The sequence below is a fragment of the Coptis chinensis genome, chromosome 7, assembly GCF_015680905.1.
Source record: "Coptis chinensis isolate HL-2020 chromosome 7, ASM1568090v1, whole genome shotgun sequence".
In the NCBI taxonomy this organism is placed as follows: domain Eukaryota; kingdom Viridiplantae; phylum Streptophyta; class Magnoliopsida; order Ranunculales; family Ranunculaceae; genus Coptis; species Coptis chinensis.
In genome coordinates this window covers 9,121,588-9,136,302 of record NC_141462.1, presented here as the reverse complement: position 1 = coordinate 9,136,302, position 14,715 = coordinate 9,121,588, and the positions used below count along the sequence as shown (strand labels likewise).

Below are 14,715 nucleotides of genomic sequence, written 5' to 3'. Positions count from 1 at the left end.
AAGTCGTTTTGTGCATATCACTAGGTACGGAATCACGCCACCAATGAATGCTTTGCATTACAGTGGATGGTAGAGAGAATGATTGGGAGAGGAAAGTTAAAGGAGTTCATCAAGGAGGTGCAGCCAGTTGAGAGAGTGTCGACTGTGGCCAGGATCGTGGGTATAAGTAATGTTATCTTCAGCGGAGAGACGGTGGGGAGAAATGCTCACCGAGATAAGGTGCGAAGGACCGCTAGTCTGCAACAAGTAAATGAGGTGCATAGTGGTCCAAGGCCTGTTCCTGGCACCGGCAAGGGGAATGACAGGATAAAGTTCACACTAAGAGATTTGGAGTCAGTGGCTTCGCCTCACGAAGATGCACTGGTGATCACCATCGCGATGGGTAACTATATGGTGAAAAGAGTCCTGATAGACTGCGGAAGCTCAGTGGATCTGTTATTCAAAGGCGTGATGGAGGAGATGGGCATTGAAAGCAAGCAGATGAAGCCCCCCAGACCAACTTGTTCAGTTTCAACGGTAGCATGACAGAGCCGTTAGGGGAATTTATACTACCAGTGACTGCAGTGCCAGTGACAGTGTTGACCCGGTTTATGATAGTAGACACCAACTCTCAGTACAACGCAATCTTGGGCAGAAAATGGATTCACGAGATAAGGGCCATCCCATCCATGTATTATCAGATGATCCGCTTCCCAACTAATGGAGACACATATGAGATAAGAGGTGATCAGGTCACGGCTCAAAACATTCAGCAGGTGACCATGAAAGGGCTAATCTGCACACCAGAGAAAGAGGTATCTGATAGGGATGACAAGTCTGCATAGCAATTACAGACTGCGGCCGGCGAGAAGGAACCGCTCGTCAGGACCAAGACAATGGATGAGATTGAAGTGGTGAATGTCAGGGTCATGGAGGAAGAAAAGTTTGTGAATGTGGGGACAAGTTTGTCAGAAAGTTGGAAAATAAAGTTGATTGCCTTATTGACTAAGAACAGCGATGTGTTTGCATGGACAATCGAGGATTTGGCGAGATTAGACCTAGAGTTCGCATGCCATAGATTGCATATGAGGGAAGGTGCACAGCCAGTATAACAGAAGATGAGGGGCGTGAAACCGCAGCACGCGCAAGGAATTTGAGATGAGGTAAAAAAGATGAAAGACGCTGGCATCATCCGCGAATGCAAGTTTACTAAGTGGCTGTCTAACATAGTGGCAGTCCCCAAAAAGAATGGGAAGGTAAGAATGTGTGTGGATTTTACGAATGTCAACAAGAAGTGTCCAAAGGACTGCTATCCTATGCCACAAATAGATGAGTTGGCGGACCGAACCGCAGAGTTCAAAATTTTCTCATTCATGGATGCATCGATGGGTTACAATCAGGTGATGATGTCTGGTCCCGACCAAGAGAAGACCGCATTCATAGTGGAAGGGGGAACATATTGTTACACCATAATGCCTTTTGGGCTAAAGAATGCGGGGGCAACCTTTCAGAGAGTAGGGGAGAAGATGTTCGGAAGCAAGATCAGAAAGGGAATGGAAATTTATATAGATGACATGGTAGAGAAGAGCATGACCAAGGATGAGCATCTGGCGGGGCTAAGTGAAACGTTCTCTATACTGCGACGACACAGGCTGATGTTGAACCCAGAAAAGTGCACATTCGGGGTGACATCCGGGAAGTTTTTGGGATACATTGTCACCTATCGCGGAATAGAAGAGAACCCGGACCAGATAAGGGCTTTGTTGGAAATGCCATCCCCGCAAAATGTGAAAGAGGTGCAGAGATTGGTTGGAAAGGTCGCGGCTCTCAACAGGTTCATATCAAAGTCCTCGGACAAATGCCGACCTCTGTACCTACTCTTGAGAAAGACTACCGACTTTCAGTGGACCGCGACATGCGAAAGGGCATTCCAGGAGTTGAAAGAATATTTGGGGAAGGCACCAATTTTGTCGTGCCCAGGGTAGGGGGAGAAGCTGTATTTGTACTTAGGGGTATCAGAACATGCAATCAGTTCAGTGCTAATCAGGGTAGTAGACAAGACAGAAAGGTCAGTGTACTTCCAGACCAAGACCATGTTGGACGCTGAAACGAGATACAACAGAATTGAGAAGTTTGTCTTGCATTTGATCTTTTCGGCATTGAAGTTGAAACCTTATTTTGATGCTCACTCGGTAGTGATGGTGACCAACCTGCCGCTGAAGCAGGCCCTAAAGGCGGACAAATCAGGTAGAATGTTGAAATGGGCAGTAATGCTGAGTTCGTACGACATTGAGTATCAAGTCAGGACCGCTGAAAAGGCGCAAGCCATGGCTGAGTTTCTAGCCAAGGATCCTACTTGGGGGGAAGAGATGATTATGGAACAGGAGGTAGACCAAGACCGCGACCATCTGGATCCTTGGGACATGCCAAATGGATGGAGAGTCTTTGCAGATGGGTCCGCTACCGACATAGGGAATGGAATGGGGTGGTGTTGGTCACACCTGAGAATACACGCCTGGAGTTATCAATGAAACTGGGTTTTGCTGCGTCAAACAATAAGTCTGAATATGAGGCAGTAATAACAGGTTTGGACTTAGCCAAGGATCTAGGGGTGAAAGAGCTGACAGTGTATTCAGATTCGAACTTGGTAATATGTTAGGTCAATGGAGTCGCGGCCCAATGTCCAAGGATGGCGAAGTACTTGGATGTATTACGAAAAAGGGCAGACAAATTTGATAGGATCAGTTTTGCCCATCTAGGCAAGGGAGAGAACAGACACGCCGATGCATTGGCGTATGTGGCCGAGGTACTTCCCGAAACTGAGGACATATCCATCGAAGTCAGGGTGCTGAGTAAACCAAGCACCGCAGAGGAAGAAGGGGTATGGTTAACTACTGAGCACGAGCCGGGATGGATGGATCCCATTAAGAGTTTTCTTTCGGAGATAGAGATAGAGGATAAACGAGAAAGGAGGAGAATGGAACAGGTGTCGCAGAGGTACACTTTATTAGATGAAGACTTATATCGGCATAGTGTCAGTGGACCATGGCTGAAATGTTTGGGACCACAAAAGGTGCAAGAGGTGTTGGGGAAAATTCATGATGGGGATTGTGGGAGTCATTCGGCTGGGAGAACTACGGCGCATTGACTATTAGCGCAAGAGTATTTTTGGCCTCACATGAAGAGAGATGCCACAGAATATGCCAAGAGGTGCAAGAAATGCCAGAGTTTTGCACCACTGATACACGCCCCAGCTGAGCCCTTGCACCAGGTCTATAGTCCATAACCATTTGCTATGTGGGCATTGGACATCGTCGGACCCTGCCCATGACAAATGGCAAAAGAAGGTTTATGCTGGCCGCGATATATTACTTTACAAAATGGGTCGAGGGCGTGGCTCTACAACAGGTGAAGGAGGAACAGGTGAGAAAGTTCCTATGGGAAAACATCATATGTAGGTTCGAACTCCCACACACCATCATCGCGGATAACGGGACCCAGTTTACAGGAGGAAAAGTGAAAGCTTTCCTCCAAGCGTTCAGGGTAAAGCAAGGATTCTTGGGCCCCTACAATCCAAAGGGGAATGGGCAGGCAGAGTCCTTAAACAAAGTTATATTGGATAACCTAAAGAAAAAGTTGGAGGAGCGCAAAGGGTCGTGGGATGAGGAGTTGCACAGGGTACTATAGGCATACCGCATGACTCTGCTGACGTCCACAGGGGAATCACCGTTCGCTATGGCTTATGGAGTGGAGGTCGTGGTTCCATTGAAAATGATGGCCGCAACAACCAGGACCAAAGCTGTTGAGATGGGAGTTAATTGTACAGTACTTGCTGGGGAACTGAATCTCACATAGGAAAGGAGGGACACCGCACGCCTCAAACTGGTAGAGTACCACAGGAGACTGCAGAGACAGTATAACAAGCGGGTGAAGCTGTGGAAATTTAGTGTTGGTGACCGAGTGCTTCGGCGGGTGACCCCAGCCACCAAGAAAGAGACATATGGAAAGTTGGGCCCTAATTGGGAGGGACCGTATGTGGTGGTAGAGGCTGGAGCGACCGGAACCTACAAGTTGCAGACACCCCTGGGAGAGAGCATCAAGCGACCGTGGAATATGAGGATATTGAAAAAATTCCATGAGTAATTATGTATGCAGTCTTTGGTGTTATAAAATGGAAGTTCAGTTGCTTCGAAATATGAGAGCATCAAGCTTTGTAATGATATTTTGAGTCCTTTAGAATGTCAATGAAAATGCTAACTATTTTCCTCTATATGATCCGTGTTTATTCGTTTGTATGTGGAGTAGGCTGAATTCCGCGGACCACGAGGCCCGAATTCAACTTGGGGGCTAAACTGACCTGCCCCCAACATCTCCATGTTCAACTTGGGGGCAGCCCGGGTCGCCCCTAACATCTCCAGGGTAGTGGAGAGAGTGAACCCTCCGTGGACCACAAGGCCCGAATTCAACTTGGGGGCTAAACTGACTTGCCCCCAATATCTCCATGTTCAACTTGGGGGCAACCCGGGTCGCCCCCAACATCTCCAGGGCAGCGGAGAGAGTGAACCCTCCGCAGACCATGAGGTCCGAATTCAACTTGGGGGTTAAACTGACATGCCCCCAACATCTCCATGTTCAACTTGGGGGCAACCCGGGTCGCCCCAACATCTCCAGGGTAGCGGAGAGAGTGAACCCTTCGCGGACCACAAGGTCCGAATTCAACTTGGGGGCTAAACTGACCTGGCCCCAACATCTCCATGTTCAACTTGGGGGCAACCCGGGTCGCCCGTAACATCACTAGGGCAGCGGAGAGAGTGAACCCTTCCGTAGACCACGAGGCCCGAATTCAACTTGGGGGCTAAACTGACCTACCCCCAACATCTCCATGTTTAGCTTGGGGGCAACCCGGGTTGCCCAACATGTCCAGGGCAGCGGTGAGAGTGAACCCTCTGCGGACCACAAGGCCCAAATTCAACTTGGGGGCTAAACTGACTTGCCCCCAACATCTCCATGTTCAACTTGGGGGCAACCCGGGTCGCCCCCAACGTCTATAGGGCAGCGGAGGGAGGGAACCCTCTGCAGATCACAAGACCTGAATTTAAGTTGGGGGCTAAACTGTCCTGCCCCAACATCTCCATAGTCCAGGTGGGAATGAAGTATTTGCGGACTACGCGGTTCGAACCTAACTGGGGAAATTGAGCTGCCCCTAAACAACGTTAGCAACAGTTAGAGAAGCGGTATGGGAGGAGAAACATGGATGATAAACAAGTACTGGCCCGGTACCCCGGTTGCAATAATGAGTCGAGGGCAATGCATTAAGCAAAAAAAGAAAATTTTGATATGCAAATCAGAAAACATATCTGAAGCCAGTGTTTGACAGGAAATCAAGTCTATTGTGCCCTGCTGGGAGTACCCAGAAATACAAGGCCTATAGTGAAAGTACAAAACATAAAAAAGATGGTCACTTGGGATATTCAGTTACATCCGCGGAAAGCTGCCCCCCATCCTCACCCATAACGGTGGCATCAACATCAATAGGGGAGGTTGCTACCCCAGGATGGATAGCAGCCTCTAGCACGACTGTCGGGGAAGGGGTTGCGGAGTCTGGAATGGCCGAGGCGGGAGTCTGAGCTGGGAGGAGGCAACCGGCGGCTGTCAGGGCCTCCAGTTGTTGCTTCAGCTCCCTGGCAATCTTCTTGGAGGCTAAGGCCTCGAAGTGTTCAGCGACCTCTGTCAGCGACTTTTCTAAGAGGGCTTGAGCCGCGGTTCAATTAGCCTCCCTCTGGCTCTCCAGCTGTGAGGAGATGCCAGCCACATAGTCCTGATAGGCTTGCTCGGCGCGCTTGCAGTCCTTTTGATAGTTGAGCACTGAGAGGCGGGCGTCTTCTCTTTCCTTCTCCAGTTGGGTGCACTTCGCCTTCCACCCCTCAGGACCATGGATCTCATTTTTCACAGATTCCAGGGTGTCTAGGGTGTTGGTGAGGCCGCGGATGACATAGCCGACATCGAGGCTCAAGGACAAGGTTAGAGAAACGCAAACGATAATGGAGGAAAACTAAAATGTGAAGGACATACCCTTTCCCAGCCAGTGTAGATCGCAGCCCTGTGGGAGGCGAAGGAGCCAGAATCCCCATAAGATTGATCCCTAGCGAGATGGGAGCTGAAGAACAGGGACGCAACCACCGCCGGGTTGTCTAGCGCAGAGTCGCAGGTGGTGACGTCCCGATCCCTAGCCTTGAACTGGGGATGCCAGATTTCTACTGGCCCCGGGGGCAGGGGACCAATGGGGACAGCCTCCTTCCCAGAGCGGCATAGTGAAGCCACGGGCCGCGGTGATCCCTGTCGTGCTTCACTGGCGGAAGAGGTGAAGGCGGAGATCTTAGCCTTTTTGGCGGGAGGGCCCTTGGCAGCAGCATCAGTAGGGGCATCGCCGTAGGAATCGATGTCCCAAAGTTTGAGCTTAGACACGTCCATGGCAGCGGTAGGGACAATTGGGTTAGAAAATTTGTCCTCCCAGTCAGCGATGGAGGAGTATGATCGGGGAATGTTGCTAGGCGTAATGGCGGCTGCTTTCTGGGCGAGTGCTTTGGATCGGGAAATCTTGGTGGTATAATCGAAAGATCTATGAACAGGGGGCTTCGCCTTACGGGCTTTGGGCGGAGAAGGTTTAGGTTTTCGTTCCTTTGGTGGCGGCAATCTGTAAAGAGGACCCGGTACTTGCCAATGTCTCGAAGAGAAGGATCAAGAAGGAGTGCATTGCCTTTGTCCGAATCGATGCCAAGAACGCTGCACTGGCCGCTCCCTAGGTCGCAGAGTTGGAGAAAATATCAGAAGAGACACCGACGTATATCCGAGACAGCAAATTAGGAATCTAACCTGAGACACATTAAAGAGGATACGCATTAGTACAGTGGGGTTCTTAGGAGACCAAGCAGAACAACTAACCACACTCACCGCATCAAAGAAAATGAAATTGCCTCAAGGTTACTTCAGGGGGAAGGTCCGCAGAAAGGAAGCTCCCCGAAACATACAGGGGGTAGTGGTGCTAGACCTTATCAGAAGTGGTCACACGGAGGACAAAAGATTTCTTCCGCGGACGAACACAGAAGGATTGGTATCCTATGCTCCCAAACTTGGTACTTTTTCTTGAGGAAGTAGTGGGCGGTGATGTCATGGAGGCGAATCTGCAAAGTGTGCGACTTGTTGTAGTAGTTGGCAACATACATGATCCGCCATAAATTACCAATGCCCTGGCAGGGCGGGATGTTGAAGTGGTTGCAAACCTTGACATCTAGTAAGGATATGGGGAAGCGTAACCCGGCGGCTATCGGCCCCACGGTGACTACTAGATAGCATGGCCGCGATGGGACTAGATGAGGGAAGTGGGTGACACCAGGCACGTGTTCCAGGATCACATCATCAGAAATGCCGTAAGCCACCTGGACCGCAGCCATATTAGGTTTAGGATGGCGGGGAAGGAAGCACAAATTGTCTCCCAGAGGTGGAAGGGGCAGCGGACGGATGAGTGGGTGCGGGAGAAGGGGATTCCAAGTGATCGGCGGCGGGGCTAGAAGACCCCGATATGGGGGAAGAGTCAGCAGATCTAGGGGTGAAGACACAGATGGAGGGGTCGAGGACGCAGATCTGGTAGCGGACAAGCCACCAGAATCAGAGTCTGACATGGTAAGAACCAACAGTTAGAGGATAAGAGAAGCAAGACAGGGATATGGCCCTCGATGAGGAAAAAGGGGAACGCAACAAAAAAAAAAAAAAAAAACAAGATCAACTAATGTGTACCAAAATTGAAGCGAGAAGGAAAGACACAAACCTGATTGGGGTAAAGTTGTAGCCAGGCAAGGGATGACGGAGGCGCGGAAGCAAGGTGTGGAGATGATTTCACTAGTAGGAGTATGGAGAAAGGTTGGAAAAGTTGAGAAGGTGGGAGAAGAAGGTAAGGGAAAATGAAAAGGTTGTGCGTGAAAAGAAAAATGAAGAGTTTGGGAAATGAAGGGTGCATGAAAAGATGTTTGTTCGGGATTTGATGAGACAAGGGTATAATGGGCATGGGAAAACACGTCAGCAGAGGCACGGACCACCCAAATGGGGATGCGTGTCTTCGCAAGAATCGAAGAGGCAGGTACAGTTAGGCATGCCATAGGACACATGCCTAAGGACACGTGGAAGGGGTTCAAGGATCCAAACCAGAGGTAGCACATGGCTGTCAGAAAAAATAATGATGCATATTTGAACAGAGAGTCACAGACAAGACAACTCTACGACTAGCCAGCTGTTAGGTCTCGCCCCGCGGACCTATATCTATCCTAGGGTCGAGATGGGGCATTTGTGTCAACCCATTTTATGACCAGTAAGGTGGCAGCCGATCTCTTGGAGCTGTGTGAATCATGCGAATGTGATGAGGAATAATAATAAGAGAAGTTGGGAAGCTCGATAGTTGAGAGTGTAACTTGATGTATGAGGCTGGGTGAAAGGGACTATGGGCTGTTTCAACCATTTAAATGATCCAAGTTTTTACGTGACATGAGCAAATGGGAACATGCTTCTTGCCTACTTGCAGATGGTTGGCAGACAAAGTGGTTTCGATGTAAACCAAGGCCCAAAATTTCGATATCGGTTAATATATCGGTGTACCCAAAAACCGAGATATATCGGATATATCGGTTTTTTTTGTGACCAGTCCAAAGTTTTTAAAATATCGGATATCTCACCGATATATATCGGATATCTCGCCGATATATCTCGAATATATCGAAAATTTCGGAAATTTCAATATTAAGTTATTAACAATTGGTCAAAAAGTCAACTGATATATATCGATTATCTCGGAAATATCGATTATATTGGTGATATAAACTTTCATATCGGAAATTCCGATATATCTCGGAAAAAAGGGGTTCAATATTCGGTGGATATATATCAGAAATATCGATATTGGTGTACCAATTTACCGAGATATATCGGCGAGATATCAGATATCTCGGCGATATTTTGGGCCATGATGTAAACCACCAACATTTTGAATGGCATGTGCCTCTTTCCCCAATATTTTCCTAGGCTACTTGATCCACACCTATCATTTTCTTTGAATTCAAGCTTCTCACCAATTTAATGGTTCAGTGCTATGGACGTGAATCGAAAAAGTTGCAAACATTGGCGTCCAAATACCGAAGTACATCAGCGCGCAGCATAAATTTGTTTATTCCTTTCAGAGTGCTCATCCTTGTTTTTATTTATAATGTCAGCCCCTAAAACAGAGTAAAGTGAGAAGGGTTTTCTTGCGAGAAATTCCAGCCCACATACATCACAAAGATCACAAAGGACAAGTATAAAACACACCAAACTCACAAACGCGATGTGTAAACCAATCGAAGGCACTGGGGATGAGTAAATTATTCACCATTTCCATTGGATGGAGCACGAAATTCTTGACATTCTTTCTATTTGGGAATCACAACCTTCAATTCATATACAGCACATCCTTCCAAGGTCTTTCGTTATTGTTCTTTTGATTCGCTTAGCGTCTCTTTTCCTTTTTCAACTCAGACGAAGAAGAAAAGGAATGTCCCGGGTTTTCAATTGGAGTTGGAAAAACCTCATGACCATATCCAAAATTTTGGCCTTCCTATTTTGTTAAGCTACATTGTTTATATCCACCACGGACAAGAAGAGTATGAGACGGCTGAAATGAGACACATATCCGCCACGGATTATTTTTGAAATATAAAAAATATGGTGTGTCCTTGTTATATAGCTATTTTGGGGGTCACTTCACCTTGGTCACAACATACAAAAAATTGTGGCACCAATAAATAAAAAATCAGAACCAGTATACTTTGATGATTTTGATCCTCCGAATACACCTTACCCTAGCATTTCCATGAAACAGTAACATGTGATTTCAAGGAAACAGTTTTTATAACAAGACACTGAGTACCTAACATGAGATTCCAGACTTCATATTATAAAACCATAACCACCTGGTACATCACTATAACACTGCTTTGGTATTTCGGCAGTCACATAAGTCAGAGATAGAAATATACATAAGGTGGGGGTCCAAGCAGGGTGTTATAAGTTGAGCAGACTCGAGATAGAAACCAAAGAAATTTACACATCAGACTAGGCAGTATGAGCATTCAACTATCTGCCACAGCCTCATCCTCCGCATACCACCCAATGCTGAAGTCAAAGTTAATGCACGTCAGCTCACCACCATTTCCTCCGAGAATCTTCATTGTCAGTGTGTATGATCCCTGTATATGCCATGGATTGTCAGAGACATTAAACACTAAATAGCTTATATGTGTAGAAGACTAGAACAACTGTTAAAAGTGCCAATACCAATAGACATACAAATGTAAAAGGTCATAACAATTATAACCGGTTGACAGTAGTTGAAGGTGATTTAATTGGGCACTCATCAAATTGCATTGGACAGCCTCTGGCCCAAGCCCGACAACTAAGTCCAACAACAATAGCCCAATACACCCTCCTCCCCCCCCCGCACACCTCAACGCATACCGGCTACCATTTTTTTCAAACCTTTTTAGCCGGTATCATCTCTCTCGCGAGACTGAACCCAAAAAAAAAAAAAAAAAAACTTCGAGTTTTCTGTCGTGTTCATACTCAAGTGTTGAGTTGTGAATCAACAATGGGAATTGAAGTTGGCGATTTCACCCAATTCGAATCGTGTCCCGTTTGAGTATATACTCAAACTTGGTTGAGTTGATTAAACTTGATTAGGTTGATTAAATTTGATTTGGTAGAAGATTGGGTTGATTAAACTTGATTAGGGTGGAAGATTGGGTTGATTAAACTTGATATTTTTTTGAAGTTTGGGTGAAAGATTGGGTTAATTAAATTTGAGTTTGAGTTTGTCCAAGCATAATGAAATCGTTTCGAGTTTGAGTTCGAGTTTGGATTGATTAAGTGGAAGTTGATTTTTAAAATGAACATTGTGACAAACAAAACGAATTTTTTAAATCCAAACGACCCAGCCATATCACCCAAGAGAGTCCCTAAACGACCCCACCATGTTGTCCTCGCCATGTTGTCTTAGAGACTGCCCAAACGACCCCAACATATCGTCTAGCTAAAAATCAAAAGTTTTGTCTCAAACAACACGCACAGACCACTTGAGTGTACACTCAAACTATATGGTGATGAGGTTGTTTGAGTGTACGCTCAAACTACATGGTGAGATTGTTTGAGTGCACATTCAAACTACATGGCGAGATCGTTTGAGTGTACACTCAAATAATATGGATAAACTGTTTGAGTATATACTCAAACAACATGGCGAGACCGTTTGAGTGTACACTCAAACGACCCGAGGGTTTCGTTATGGCGAGACCGGTTGGATTAGTTGTTGGGCCTGGGTTTTGATGACAAACTTGTAATATATATATATATATATATATATATATATATATATATATATATATATATATAGGGGTTGCCCAATCCAATTTGATGAGTGCCCAATACACAGGACCCTAGTTGAAAGGGGCTGAGATGCAAGATTCATTTTCTTTTTTACTCAAAAATGTAAAATTCTCAACTAAGAATCTAATATCTAAGTTCAACACTGAGCAAACAGTGAAATGCAACTATATGGGTAGTGGACAAGTATGGAATATCTAAGTAGGATGGATGACTTACTGGAGGGGTGATTCCAGGCAAAACTTGGGAGTGAGAGAGCACAAAGTCGCCAGGTGCAACAGGGCAGGGAGTTTCCTCGCATAGATCATGGTTCTCAGAATGCACATGCCAGCCGAAGTACTTGACATCTATCTCCACTTTCCCTCCAGTGAGGTTGTCATCTGATTAAAACAAAACATAATAATAAGATTTGTGACACCATAAATTAAAAGGAAAATAATATATGTCACCTGTAGAAGCAGAGATATTGAAAGTAGCTGGTTTGCCCCTTGTAATTGGATTCGGTGATATCTCAACTCCTGATACCTTAACCGGATAGCTAATTTTCTTACCTGCAATTTATTATTATTATTCACAAAATATTAAACCGCAAATCTACAATAATTATTAGATAATGAAAAAAGATACTCACAGTATTTGACATTCGTGGCATGGATCGATGGTATGATTAAAACAAAAGCTGCCAAAAGTAAGATGAGTTTGTTCAAGTGAAGTGACTCCATTGAGAGAAAGAAAACTGTTTGGATTTTTATTTAGATTTTGCAGAAATTTTAGGGATTTTGAAGTTTCCAGGGGCTGGGTTTTATATATAGCCGTAGATGAGTAGATCTTTTCATATTGATGTACGTCGTCCTAGGTTCTACACCGTTAGATTTTCCTAAGGATTTTGATATTGATATTGATGTACGTCGTCCTGGGTTTTAGTATCTTGTTTACGTTTAAGTCAACTAATAAATTGTTGTCTTGTCTCCCAGTGGTGGTGCGTTACTCGAGGAATATAATACCCCCCCTGATTTTAACACCAACACCCAGTTGAATAATTTCGATGCTGATCATAGAAATTTCATGCATATTGCGGAAGTTCTAAACTATCCTGAAATTACACCCAAATACATATATATCACGGGAAGGGATAAGGTGGAGTGGTGGACTAATCTTATTTTCCTTTTCTTTCCGCAATATATTTCCATGATGGCGAGAAGTCAAGGAAAGACAAATTTGCAATAAACTGACCCAAGTCGAAGAAAAGCTCCATCTAATCCTCATCCTCTTTCTCACATTTTCACAAACTATAAGCTGCTCTCAAAGTTTAGTTTAAACTGTCAACAAATATCAGGGCCTTTAATTACAAATTTACAAGGCTTAGCTTCTTAATGGATTTTCGGAACAGGGCGGTCGCAGTTGGAAAACTTCGAAAAAACTGGAGTGCCTTGACTGCTAAGATGGAGGAACTGAAGGAGTTAAGCGAAAGAGTGGAGATAAAGGTTAAATATAATGGATCGAAGCGCACAGATGAAGTGCTTTATTGGTTGAAGGTGGTGGGAATCAAACGTGATGAGATGGTTATACTATCACAAGAGTATGATCAACATATTGATAGGAGTATTTTCAAACGATGCTATAACTATGAAGAGACTATGAATCTCAGCTGCAAAGTGTCCACGTTTCTAAAACATGTGATAGAACTACGCAATAGGCTACATACCCGTGTCGTCGAGCACTTTCGGAAGGCCAACAGAGATCCTATGGAGATTTTTTTCAGTGAAATGGAAAGAAAGAACTCAATTCGATTTTCGCATACTCAACTAAAGAGATTTACCTCAAATTTCTTTTTACGTTTAGGATCTGGGGGTTTCGGAGAAGTCTTCCAAGGGCAACTTCCAGATAGCGAACTGATTGCTGTTAAGGTACTAAACTACAATTTTAATGAAGCGCAGTTCATTGCTGAAGTGGGCACAATATGTACAACACACCACAGAAACTTAGTTAAACTGTATGGGTTCTGTGTTGATACTAATGTGAAAGCCGTTGTATATGAATACATGGGAAATGGATCGCTGGACAAAATATTGTTTGACAAAAAACATATAATGGATTGGGAGAGGTTGCAGAGTATCGCAATCGGAACGGCAAAGGGACTTGCTTATTTGCACGATGACTGTGATCAAACGATAATTCATTATGATATAAAGCCTGGTAACATTCTTCTGGATTCAAATTTTTGTCCTAAGATTGCTGATTTTGGGTTAGCTAAGCTTTATGATAGGGGCAGATCAAATGTCTCTGTGAATGAATTTAGAGGGACACCTGGTTATGCTGCCCCAGAGTTATGGGGTCAAAGTTCAGTTGTTACTTGTAAATGTGATGTTTATAGCTACGGTATGATGTTGTTTGAACTTGTGGGAAGGAGGAGGAACCTGGACGCCACATCGAGTGAGAGCCAAGAATGGTTGCCGAGACTAGTCTGGGAAAAGTTTGAGAAAGGGGAACTAGACGAATTTTTGGCACAGTATGGCCTTCTGGAAAGGGATGGGGAGGAGGCAAAGAAGATGTGTAAGCTTGCACTATGCTGTATTCAACACGTTCCTACAGACAGACCATCCATGAGCGAAGTGGTGAAGATTCTTGAGGGAGACAGAGACGCTATGGAACCTCCTAATCCATTTCCACATTTGTTCTCCCCAGTTGTAAACATAAATTTCATCCTTAGCAGCATAGAAGGTTCAACAACAAATAATGGAGGAAGTAAACAGGCCAATAGCCAGCATTTCACCCCATATGAGATGGTATGGGACAGAATCCAGTAGCTCATCCTGTCATCCTGAGGAGTGAGAAGTGAGAACTATACTCTGTTGCCTGGTGGGGTGTACATACTACTCAAATATGGTTTCAGTTTATCATCTGCTTTTTCAAAACAAATTGTCATGAATGCATCTGTTTCTTGGCGGAGAATTGAGGAAATTAGTCAATAACCCTTGCCTCATATCATATCTCAAGTTTAATTTGGTGTCTAATTTTGATTTCATGTCATAGTTTTTCGATTATCATATCTTAAGTACTTAAATCATTTAGTCATGACAATAAAGAGGCACCAGTAATTGACTAACTGTGTTATGTTTCAATAATTCTACACTAACACTGGAAATTGGCACATTCATTCAACATAGTGATGTGGCAGATGATACACATTTAGTGTAGCAGCACTGGTTAGGTTGTGTGTCACTCCACATGACGATCGACAATAGTTCAGAACTATTGTGCTATTGTGTTAGCTCATAT

At 44.9% G+C, this 14,715-nt stretch overlaps 4 protein-coding genes across 4 annotated transcripts; 3 read left to right on the top strand and 1 right to left on the bottom strand.

Annotated features, from left to right (window-relative positions):
* Positions 1–2,668: 2,668 nt before the first annotated feature.
* Positions 2,669–3,127, top strand: LOC147485851 (uncharacterized). Its single transcript, XM_086573597.1, has one exon. The coding sequence runs from the start codon at positions 2,669–2,671 to the stop codon at positions 3,125–3,127; it is 459 nt and encodes a 152-aa protein (XP_086429723.1).
* A 179-nt stretch (positions 3,128–3,306) lies between these two features.
* Positions 3,307–4,122, top strand: LOC147485850 (uncharacterized). Its single transcript, XM_086573596.1, has 2 exons — positions 3,307–3,657; positions 3,835–4,122. The coding sequence occupies exons 1-2, from the start codon at positions 3,307–3,309 to the stop codon at positions 4,120–4,122; spliced, it is 639 nt and encodes a 212-aa protein (XP_086429722.1).
* Positions 4,123–9,887: 5,765 nt separating this feature from the next.
* On the bottom strand, positions 9,888–12,547 carry LOC147485849 (uncharacterized). The gene is made up of 4 exons (XM_086569910.1): positions 12,068–12,547; positions 11,886–11,987; positions 11,656–11,816; positions 9,888–10,247 (listed from the first exon to the last, which is right to left on the bottom strand). Exons 1-4 carry the CDS (start codon positions 12,156–12,158, stop codon positions 10,131–10,133), a joined length of 471 nt encoding a protein of 156 aa, XP_086426036.1. The 5' UTR covers positions 12,159–12,547; the 3' UTR covers positions 9,888–10,130.
* Positions 12,548–12,809: 262 nt separating this feature from the next.
* On the top strand, positions 12,810–14,542 carry LOC147485848 (cold-responsive protein kinase 1-like). The gene has a single exon (XM_086569909.1). It carries the CDS (start codon positions 12,810–12,812, stop codon positions 14,241–14,243), a length of 1,434 nt encoding a protein of 477 aa, XP_086426035.1. The 3' UTR covers positions 14,244–14,542.
* The last annotated feature ends 173 nt before the right edge of the window (positions 14,543–14,715 follow it).

Excerpts from the sequence above, each read along its gene's own strand:
- LOC147485851 (XM_086573597.1), top strand. The coding sequence starts at position 2,669 with ATGGCGAAGTACTTGGATGTATTACGAAAAAGGGCAGACAAATTTGAT.
- LOC147485850 (XM_086573596.1), top strand. The coding sequence starts at position 3,307 with ATGACAAATGGCAAAAGAAGGTTTATGCTGGCCGCGATATATTACTTT. Across the intron at positions 3,658-3,834 it reads GGGATGAGGAGTTGCACAGG|GAAAGGAGGGACACCGCACG; the intron begins GTACTATAGGCA and ends AATCTCACATAG.
- LOC147485849 (XM_086569910.1), bottom strand. The coding sequence starts at position 12,158 with ATGGAGTCACTTCACTTGAACAAACTCATCTTACTTTTGGCAGCTTTT. Across the intron at positions 11,988-12,067 it reads TGCCACGAATGTCAAATACT|GTAAGAAAATTAGCTATCCG; the intron begins GTGAGTATCTTT and ends AATAAATTGCAG. Across the intron at positions 11,817-11,885 it reads CAATATCTCTGCTTCTACAG|ATGACAACCTCACTGGAGGG; the intron begins GTGACATATATT and ends TGTTTTAATCAG.
- LOC147485848 (XM_086569909.1), top strand. The coding sequence starts at position 12,810 with ATGGATTTTCGGAACAGGGCGGTCGCAGTTGGAAAACTTCGAAAAAAC.